At 30.4% G+C, this 10951-nt stretch overlaps 1 protein-coding gene across 1 annotated transcript; it reads left to right on the forward strand.

The window, feature by feature from the left end:
* The first annotated feature begins 818 nt into the window (after positions 1 to 818).
* Positions 819 to 9525, forward strand: LOC110650661 (histidine--tRNA ligase, cytoplasmic). Its single transcript, XM_021805732.2, has 7 exons — positions 819 to 2288; positions 3135 to 3314; positions 4734 to 4991; positions 5518 to 5652; positions 6371 to 6652; positions 8122 to 8262; positions 8858 to 9525. The coding sequence occupies exons 1-7, from the start codon at positions 951 to 953 to the stop codon at positions 9161 to 9163; spliced, it is 2640 nt and encodes an 879-aa protein (XP_021661424.2). The 5' UTR covers positions 819 to 950; the 3' UTR covers positions 9164 to 9525.
* The last annotated feature ends 1426 nt before the right edge of the window (positions 9526 to 10951 follow it).

Raw genomic sequence — 10951 nt, forward strand, 5'->3', positions numbered from 1 at the left:
GATAAAGAAAAAACTTATAATTAATTTTAAGTTTTTAGATATAAATAAATATTTTAAATTTTATGTTATTGATAAAAAATATTTTAACAAAGTTGAAATGCATTAATTAAAATGTTAAAATTATAAATGAAAAAGATAAAAGTATTAATAATATTAATTTTTGAGTTAAATAAAAGATGATAATATAATTAAAATAAAAAATAAAATAAAATCAATTATTAATTGACAAGAAATAGTTCTAAAAATAGAATTGATACAAACTGTAATTAATGGGTATTATATCAATCACCCATCAGCTTTATTTTTTTTAACTTACCAAATACTATACTCAATAGGTGAACTAAATACTCTTTTGGAACTGCTTGCAACTGCTGCTAACCTCCTTATCTCCAATAATAACTTTTAATTAAAATTTTAATTATTTCAAGTCATAAATTAATTAAATTAATAAAATAAAATTAATTTAATAAAAAATTAATTTAATTAATTCTTTAAACCTAAAAATAATTAATAAAAAATTTAATTATTTTCAGTATAAACAATATCATTTCATATATTAAGTATTGATAGATCACTTTAAAACTTAAAAATATTAATTAAATATTATTTTTATTAAAATAATTATATAAAATTATTTTAAAAATTAAGAATGACAATGTATCAAAATTTAAAAATAAAAATCATACTAAATTAAAAAAATTATATTAAAATTGAGAAATAAGAATTATATTAAACTAAAATTTAAACAACAAACAACCGAACTAAAATTATAAAGAAATTTTAATTTAATGTGGTTCCGATTTCTAGAATGAATCTAACCAGAACCGGAGCGCACAACCAGCAGTTATTGGGTGGCTGTTCACTGGAGTTTGGGGCTTATGAAAGAATGAAAAAACCCTAACACAAACAGGCCTTGCTTCTCTCGTCTGTCTTGCAAAAAAAATCTTTCAATGGCTGATAGAGGCGTAGTGAAACTGATCACCCTAGGTGGCAAGGGCTCGTCTCTTTCATCCTCCTCCGTCTACGCCGTCGCCACCGGCCAAGCTCAGTTACGTAATGACTCATCGGCGCTCGATAGACTACTCTCCGATCAAAACCCTGCGTCGCCTCTCAAACCATTCCAAATCCCCTTTCCCAAAACTTTTACCCCAATTGAAATTCGTGCCTCTCTCACTTTTCTCCTCAATAAGGTCCTCCTCCCCTCCAATTCATCCAACATCCGTACCCTTCTTCCTAATCTCATTTCCAAAACCCTTAATTCGAAATTTGAGAATGGGAGTTTTAACTCCATTGAAGTGACTGAAGAGGAACGCCTCGTAATAGAGAAATCATCTGCTCATTTCTACGGCGTTTGTTCCATTTTGGACCATGAATCCACGGCTTTGGCTTCAGTTGTGGATGCAGTGGCTGCTTTGTCGTGTGAGGCGGCGAAGGCTGACGTGGCCGCGTTTAGTTCCCTGGACACTGGAGATGGCTTCGTTGACAAGGAGGGGATTGGTGTTGCCGGAGACATGAAGTTGTTGCTTAATGGGTCTAAGCTTGTTGGTAAGGTTCAGAGTGAATCCTTTTCTAAGATTCCCAAAATTAATGGGAGATTGAGGGAGGTGGTGAAATCAGTGCATTCTGTGACGCGTGTCTCATTGAATTCCCGTGAGGAAGTCTATGAGGGTGATGCCATCCCGGCGGTGTTAGCATTGTCTGCAGCTCTTCAGAATTTGGGGAAGAGTAGCTTTTGTCGGGCCAAAGCTAATTTAGATGCAGTGGGTAATGAAAGTCTGAAAACTGGTTTGCTAAGCATGTTTGAGAAGAAATGCCCCAATGAGAATGTGTTAAGAAATGCTTATAGGCTGGTTTTGGATTCGGACTTTGAGGAAGACACTTGGAAATTTGTGCATGAAGTGAATGCATTATTGGGCACCGTGTGGAGTATTGTTGCCTGGGAGGGGATAACAGCTTTTGTTGCACTTGAAGGTGGAGAATTGATGAGTGCAAAGGGTGTTGAAGAAATTGGAGTGAACGGGAGGGATGAGAAGGTGGTAAAGAAGGGTGAGAAGAAGAAGAAAAAGGCGACTTTGGGGAAAGGGACTAGTGTGATTGTACAATTAATTAAGGATAGGTTGCAGGTCAAGGGAGGGGATTCCAGTGATAGTTTGCATGTATTGGAAAAGTGGGTTGAAGATCTTTTGTTGTTTTTGGATCCAAAAGAACGGGATTTTGATGAATTGGTACAAAAAGTGAAAGAAATTGTGGAAAGCAATGAGAGTAGAAGACTTCCCAAACTCCCAAAGGTAATAAATTCTGATAATAATTTCACATTTATTTGATTCTGCTTTTGGTTCTCATTGGAGTCCTGTTTTATCTTTTTTGTGAAACCTTTTAAATTGAAGTGAATCATTAAATGTTGATGCACGTCCCAATCAAGTATAGTTTGAGGATAATATTAAGAATAATGATAATGATACTGAGAGAGAGAGAGAGAGAGAGAGAGAGAGAGAGAGAGGATGCAGGGTTTAGTGATGGTGAATTATATCATTTAATGGAAGTGAGATTGAGTACTTAGAAGTTAGAACAAGGAAGGAAGGTCATACACCACAAAGATATTGACTGTTCATCTTGAAAATATCGTGTCTTTTTTTAGTAATTGGAAATTGTAGGCAGCTTGATCGGTGTTCATGGTTTGTTTATGAGAGTTACAGTCAACGGACATAGGGGAGTGAATTATGCATGCAAAGCACTGTTACACAATCTTTTTTTGGGGTAAGATTTGGTTCAATGAATTCAATTTTGTTCCCTGATAATGTTAAAGGTCAAACAAATTTAGTTTAGAATAGTGTATAATTTAGATCTTCATTGGTGGAATTGGTAAATGTTAATAGACGTTAACAAGACAGATCAAGTGTGGGTTTTAGTTAAGTACACCTTTTCCCTCTAGTTTGTTTTTCTTCTTCTACTTGGTTATCTTTGATCCCTATCTTGACTCTCCATTTTTTATTTCGATTATTCTCTCTCTCTCTCTCTCTCTCTCTCTCTCTCTTTATATATATATATATATATATATATATATATATATATATATATATATTTGTCTATGAAATCTAGCATTATTATTTTATGAATATCATTTTAAATATTAGGGGACTCGTGATTTTGCCAAAGAGCAAATGGCTATAAGAGAGAGAGCATTTTCAATAATAACAGAGGTTTTCAAGAGGCATGGTGCCACGGCCTTAGACACTCCTGCATTTGAATTGAGAGAGACTCTCATGGGGAAATATGGCGAGGATTCAAAATTGATTTATGATCTTGCTGACCAGGTAAATAATTGTTATTTCTTGATTCAAGTGAACTCATGTATAATTATTGTTGTTGCTGCAATTTTTAACATTGTTAGTATTTTAATGTTCAGTTGGACTAAAAATGCCAAGTGTTTTTATCAATTTATATTTATATCCATAATTTCTAATTTTGTGTTAAATAGCAAAACTTTTAAGATTTGTCATAATTGTAGCCACAAGGATTAAATTGAATTTGAAAAGTTAACGGTAAATTACAATATAGTACATGAAGTTTTATTTGATTAACAAAATAGTCTATTGATTAAACTTTATATTTAAAAATAAAATATATTTTATATCTATTTTTAATTGAAATTTTATACTAATAAATAATTTTATTAATTGAAATTAACGTAATTAACTTTTGAATTAAGTCAAACAATGAAAAAAGAGTACCATTAAAATGACGTTTAAGAAGAAAGAAAGAAAGAGACAAGACAAGGGAAAAGAATTAATTTTAACGAGCTTTGATTGACACCCAATAAAAAAGAGTACCATACATGAATCTTTGGAAATGGATCTCTAATTTCTGCTATATACTTCCCCATGTCCTTCGCCGAACACCTTGTGACTAGAGACTTAGTGTTAGTCTTGATTCTGCTCCTATTTCTGTTATGTTGTGAAGAATTATCTGCACTTGATTCATATGGGAGGATTGAGAGAGATTACGCTTACTGGTGGTCAATTGGTTACTCCTCTCAATGTATCCTCCTTCTTTATCACTTGAAGAGTCTGTGGCCTTAGGATCATGGCACATTATTCTTACTTTTTCAAAACTGTTTTCCATGCCTAGTTTATTCTTTTCTTTCTCAAAATTGGCCTCCTAAGGCCTGGCAATGGCATTATGTGAAATTGAAATTTAAGGGAAATTTATTAGTATAAAATTTCAATAAAAAATAAATATAAAATATGTTTTCTTTTTAAATATAAAGTTTAATCAATGGATTATTTTGTTAATCAAATAAAACTTCAGGTACTATATTGTAATTTACGGTTAACTTTTCAAATTCTACTTAACTTGTGGCTAGTGACAAATTTTAAAGGTTTGTCTATTTTTCACAAAATTAGAAGTTATGGATATAAATATGAATTGACGTAAACGTTTGGTATTTTTACTCCAATTGGCCTATTTTAATTACTGTCTTTGTAGTAGTTTATGATCATTGTTAAGCATATATATAATTTTTTTTCACTTTTTTAATTGGTGTTGTAATTATTGCTGTTGGATAAATTTATATATGTGTGTGTGTGTGTGTGTGTGTGTGTTTTAATGCACAGGCTGTGTTTGGTTCTTTATGGACTACTTTTATTTAATTGATTGTGTTAATGGGGAAAGTGTGGATAGTTGTTCATAGTTGTAATATATTTTGTTATAATTTTTTTTCCCACATGTTGCAGGGTGGAGAGCTTTGTTCTCTGCGGTATGACTTAACTGTGCCATTTGCTAGGTATGTGGCTATGAATGGTATCACATCCTTTAAACGGTATCAAATAGCTAAGGTGTACAGAAGAGATAACCCATCTAAAGGAAGATACCGTGAATTTTATCAATGTGACTTTGATATTGCCGGCCAATATGAAGAAATGGGACCAGATTTTGAGATTGTTAAGATTTTGACAGAATTGCTTGATGAGCTAGACATTGGAGATTATGAGGTAATTCCTGCTAGTTCTTTTCACCTATATTCGTTAACAATAGTTAAAGTTAAGAGATTGAATTTATTATGGTATTTGATAATGCTGATCCTTTCAATGTACATGTTAACTCTTATTACATATGATTTCAGATTGAGAGATTAGATGATATGATAAAAGCATGTCATGGATCCTTAAAATGAAAATGAAATTAGAGTTCTGGATCTGGATCAAAGATTTAAAGTGTCTGTTGTTGCTGACTCAGACAAATAGATATGTACTGAAATTGTATTGTGGCTGTTGCTTTCATTATTTTGTGAATCAGCACTTAAATTATTTTTTATGGTTCCTTTCATTAGAACCCAACCACATTTGCCGTACCTTTAGACTGGTCCTTTCCTATGCATATTGTGGTTTAGAACTTGTTTGAACTGCTATCTGTGTGGTTCATTTTATTTTTTGTTTGCCTTTTGGGAGATAAATTTGAACAATCAAAATAATTTAGGTGCTGATTCAACCTTGTTTATTTTTGTTTTTAATATGACAGGTTAAATTGAATCATCGGAAGTTGTTGGATGGTATGCTAGAAATTTGTGGAGTGCCACCTGAAAAATTTCGTACTATTTGTTCAAGCATTGACAAACTAGACAAGCAATCCTTTGAACAAGTTAAAAAAGAAATGGTGAGAGATTTTGCAAATATACTGCCAAGTGCCAACCTTGATTTATATTTTATGGATTTTGTTGAGTTTGCCAAGTGAACATCCTTCAATAATGCATCATTTCTATTGGTTTAATGACAAAAATTCCTGAACCAATACGTGCATTCAAAAAAAAATTCTTGATCTTAGTTAATCATGCAGCTTCTCTCTCAGATCACTGTAATTCTTCTGAAACAAGTTACTTAAAACTTAAAAGTGCAATCAATAGTTGGTAATAGAAGTATTGAAATATTAGTCATATAGTAGAAGCAAGGTCCTGGACCATGAATAGTCTTGGGGTGAGTCATGTGTTAAGCAGATGAATTCATCATTGATGATTTAAATGTGTATATAATATCCTATAATAAGCCTCTGCAGTTGTGGTTCCTTTGAATTGTGCCACTAAAACTTTCAATTTCCACAAGGAGGCATTGAACCATTTTGAGCTTATTTTAATTATCAGCTAGTTTTCATACTTTGTTCATTTTCATATGTTATCGAACAATTCTAAAAACATATTCCCTGTCATATAATTATTATGTAATATGTACAACGTAAATTATTCATGTTCTCTTAATTGATGAATGATGGCATTGTTTTGCTAGTCAATTGAGGTAAGTCTGAACTAATGATTTCACGTGTTTTCTTTTTTTAATAATTTGAAAATTTTTTAATGATGTGATTTTTTAAACATCTGGAGGTTGAGGAGAAGGGATTAAATGTTGAGACAGCAGACAGAATTGGCACTTTTGTGAAGGAAAGAGGACAAGCTAAGGAATTATTATCAAAGCTTAAACAGGAGGGAAGCAAGTTTTTGGAAAACACTTCTTCTAAACGTGCATTGGATGACTTGGAGATTTTATTTGATGCTTTGGAGAAGTCAAAGTGCATTGACAAAGTGGTTTTTGACTTGAGTCTTGCTAGAGGGCTTGATTATTACACTGGAGTCATATTTGAAACTGTTTTTAAGGGGACTACACAGGTAAAATTCCATTTATTGCCCTGGACATCTCTCTGTTATTTTGCTTTTTCTTAAATGTTGTTCTCATAATCTCATTATTTTTCTTTTTAGTATAATGCACAAGGAAGATTTTGGCATAAATTATGATCTGTTAGTGTTGTTATTGGATTATAATTAAATCAGTCAAAAGGAGAGCCTGTGGTTCATGTAAAACTGTTGATGGCTGGACGTATTAATGGTCAACCTAAGCTAGAAAGATAAAGGTATTACAATCTGGGTTTGTTCCAGGGTCTGAATATTGTGCTAGAAAGTTTTAAGCCTTCTAAAATTATGCTGTATTTTATTGACATGACGTAATAAAATGAATAAGTGATTGCAGTTTCTTCTCTCTGAGTGATTTCATAAATGATGTTGAAATCGCTTTGAAAAACAGAATGACCTCCTCTCATGATCTGATGCAAAGAGGTGGACTCCTCATTCACTTTGTGAACCTCTTATTTTTACTACTGATTTGACATTCCTTTATTCAATCTGACATTGAACATATTCAATTCTGAACTCAATTATCTTATCCATATATGATCAATTTAGCATTACTGTTGGATTTGCCGTTGAGAAAAGCATTTTTTTAATATATTAGTTAGAGAGTTAAAAATAATTTAAAATTAAATTTGATAAGTTTTAGTTATAAGAACATTAAAATAATAAAACAATTTTTTCTAAATTATTTTTTTTAGTAGCATCTAAAATGGTGCAATTTGTTTTCCCTGAAAATTAGTTTTGGCTGTCCAACCACAATGCTAATCCACAATGCTAATCGGACACATAGTTGTTTTCCTGATCACATCTGATGTACCATGGTTCTGTACTTCCGTTGCACACCATAGTTATGTAATGACATACATTAATGGGCACTTTCAACTGGCCGTGCATATTGTTTCTGCATCAATCATTTGAATTCATAATCATTCGAATTCATTCTCTCTAGAGAAACTATTATGTTTGTTAGAGGGCATTAGAAATTTATTTAAAGTCAAATTTGACTTGTTTTAATTATAAGAATTCTAAAATAACTAAATAACTTTTTTCAAGTTGCTTTTTTTTTTTCAACAACATTTAAAATAATGCTTTTTCAAAATGCTTTTTCTTTTTTTGACTTTCTGACAACAATCCCAAATGGAGCCTAGTGACCGTAGCTTGATTAGAATTTTAGTATCATTAAGAGCTAAACCTAAGTTTAGTTATGGGAATCGGGGGTAACCTTTGATCAGACTGGGTTTATATTATTAATTTTACTGCAAAGATCATAAATGCTTAAAAAAAAGTAGTTGAATTTGGTTAAGTAAAAACAGTTTGTCCTATTATTCTCACTCTTTCCAACTTGTTTTTTTCTATTTTATTTTCCTAGTAAATAATGAGATAATGCAAGCACAGTTCATATGTGATATTATCCCTAGAATTATGTAATTATTGATAAACTGATGACTCAGGTTGGTTCAATTGCTGCTGGAGGACGATATGACAACCTTATAGGAATGTTTGGTACAAAGCAGGTTCCAGCTGTTGGGGTCAGTCTTGGAATTGAGCGAGTATTTACTATAATGGAGCAGCTTCAAAAGGATCGGAAGCAGGTGATCAGGACATTTAATGCGACTTCTGTACATGTCTGATATATTAAATAATATTGCACTGTTTTAAATTATGAATTCTTCACCTAGAGCCCAATTGTCAAGCAAAATTTTTGAAACTTCATTTCATAAAGCTTTGAGTTGTTTTTCTGAACCCATGTTAGTGAATAGGAAAATAAGCCCCATATCATGAAAGCCTATTTTTCCCCTCGATATGTTTTTAAAATTGATGCTACTGATAAAAAATATTAACTACCTCATTTGGGCAAAAAGTTGTTTTGCCTTTTATTTCAGACGTTCAAGAGTGAAATCACACCTGAATTTGTTTGTTCCATAAAAATGGAATGCTATTTTTAATGTGATCTGAACTATTAGGTGCACTTTTCATATGGTGAGTTTCCCCAGTTAATGTCTATGCTCTGGAAGTAATAAACTATTATTAACAAATGCTCTGCTGATATGATTAACGTTTAGATATTGCCATGGGTAACAAGTTACTGAATCTTTAGTTTTTATTGAAACTTTTTTCAGAAATTTACTCCATTCTGATGTAACAAATCTTAACTTTTTGAGCTTTTGTTCTTTTGGGTGTTGACAGACAACCAGACCTACTGAAACTCAAGTTCTGTTGAGCATTCTTGGGGATAAAAGTAAACTCTCTTTAGCTGCAGAGCTTGTTAGTGAGCTATGGAGTGCCAAGTTGAAGGCAGAATATGTCGTGAGTACCAGGTTTAGTAAGCACATCGATCGTGCAAAAGAGTCGAGAATTCCATGGATGATACTTGTAGGTGATAAGGAGCTAGAGAAAGGGATTGTAAAAATGAAGAACCTTGAGACCGCAGTCGAAGAAGACGTCCCTAGAAGTACATTTGTTGAAGAACTTAAGAGACGGCTGAACCTGTGAAACTCTCATCTGATTGACACAGAAATCTGAACCATTGTTTTATTCAAGTCTTCACAGCCCGTCCTCTGCCATGTAAGAGAATCTTTACAGAAGCATTTATAATTTTAATGGCTGTATTGGGCAAATTTGGTATTGATTCCGAAATCCCAGAAAGTATATTTTCTAAGTTTTTCATGGAAAGTTCTTTTTTTTTGTTTTTTTGAAAGCTTCTCTCAATTATTTTAATTGGATGATATATAAAAATTTCCCACCTTTTTGAAGAATAGGTTGTACTCCAATTAGGAGAATCGATGTACTGGTTAATACGATTTGATAAAAGAATGCTTGTTATATAATAGTTGAAATGGTGTTGTTTGGTCTTCTGTTTAGTGTTTACAGTTTCATTGGATTGGCATTTTTCTTATGTTACTGATTTTTCAAAATTCTTTTTTACAATTTTTTTAGCATTTCTTTTTGTGCATAAAGAAAAATGAGAAATATTTTCCAATTAAAAATGATCATTATAAAGAAGATTGTTTTGATTTTAAAAGGCTGCCTTCAAAAAATTCAACATTTACCTTGTTTGTTTTATTCAAAATTTTTTTATTGAAGAAACTTTATTTAAAATTCTAAGTTTTCTATTTTTAATAGAAAAACAAGTTAGTTCTTGAATTTTAATAAAATTTATAATTTAATTTTAAATCTTTAAAAGTAAATTTAAGATTTGATAAAATTTATAATTTAGTTTATTCCTTAGAATAATTATTAATTATAACAAAAACAACTTATAACTATTAATTATAATAAAAATAACTAAAATTTTTTGAATTCGATATATTTTTTTATAAGAAAGAAGCTGAAAGCCGTGAGCTACTCTGCTTCAATTTAATCGGAATTTGCTTTCGTCCACCACTTCATTCCTGGATGAACTTGTAGATGTTGGAAACATGAAGATCAAAGCTTTATAGATAGATATCGAGGTTGAGTCACAACTTGTAAATTCAACCTAACCAAATTTTTATTTTTTTGGTGCAAGAATTTTTTTAAATTTTATTTCAAAAAATTAAAATTTAATTAATTAAAATAAAAAAAATATATTAGAAAATTTAAGAAAAATTTCAAAATAATTTTTAAAAATTCTTGACAAGAAGAATTAATTTTGAAAAGAATAATATATTTATTATACTATTTAAATATAAAGTTTAAATTAAGGTATAAAGTTATAGGTTTTTTCAAATTTCAAGTACTTGATTTTGATCAAAATATAAATATTAAGTTATGAGGTTTTGTTAACTTCAAGGATTAAATTATAATTTATTAAATTCTAATTTAAGTATTAATAAAATTTCTTTGATTTTGAAATGTTTAGTTTAATCATCCAAAATTAAAAGTTTCAAATAAAATCAAACAAACATAAATGTTTGAATTTATTCAGTCAATATATTACTAAAGCATAATTTTTTCTTAAAAAAATAGTTTATAGAGAATTTTTTTTTTTTTAAAAAAATAGTATCATGGTGAATATTTTTTGAAAAAGTTTTATGCTATTTTTCTTTGTAATTTTATTGTAAGATTAAAATTTCACTGAAATTTTTTTAACATATAATAATACAAAAAAGGGATATGTATAAATAAATATCTTGCATGATTATTTACAATGAAATAAAAGATAAAAATTGTCGTTGAATTGATGGCTTTATATATATATCTTTTTAAAATTGGGAGTTAATTAAGTTTATACATTTTAAACAATAAAAAAATAAAAATATTTTTCATGAAATAAATAAGCCTAATAGGCTATAATACTTT

Source organism: Hevea brasiliensis, chromosome 16 (assembly GCF_030052815.1).
Source record: "Hevea brasiliensis isolate MT/VB/25A 57/8 chromosome 16, ASM3005281v1, whole genome shotgun sequence".
NCBI classification, from domain to species: Eukaryota; Viridiplantae; Streptophyta; class Magnoliopsida; order Malpighiales; family Euphorbiaceae; genus Hevea; species Hevea brasiliensis.

What these genes read in the sequence shown, in the direction of transcription:
- LOC110650661 (XM_021805732.2), top strand. Translation starts at nt 951, where the DNA reads ATGGCTGATAGAGGCGTAGTGAAACTGATCACCCTAGGTGGCAAGGGC. An exon ending in TTTATGATCTTGCTGACCAG is followed by an intron (nt 3,315 to 4,733) that starts GTAAATAATTGT and finishes CACATGTTGCAG; the next exon opens with GGTGGAGAGCTTTGTTCTCT. An exon ending in TTTTTAAGGGGACTACACAG is followed by an intron (nt 6,653 to 8,121) that starts GTAAAATTCCAT and finishes CTGATGACTCAG; the next exon opens with GTTGGTTCAATTGCTGCTGG.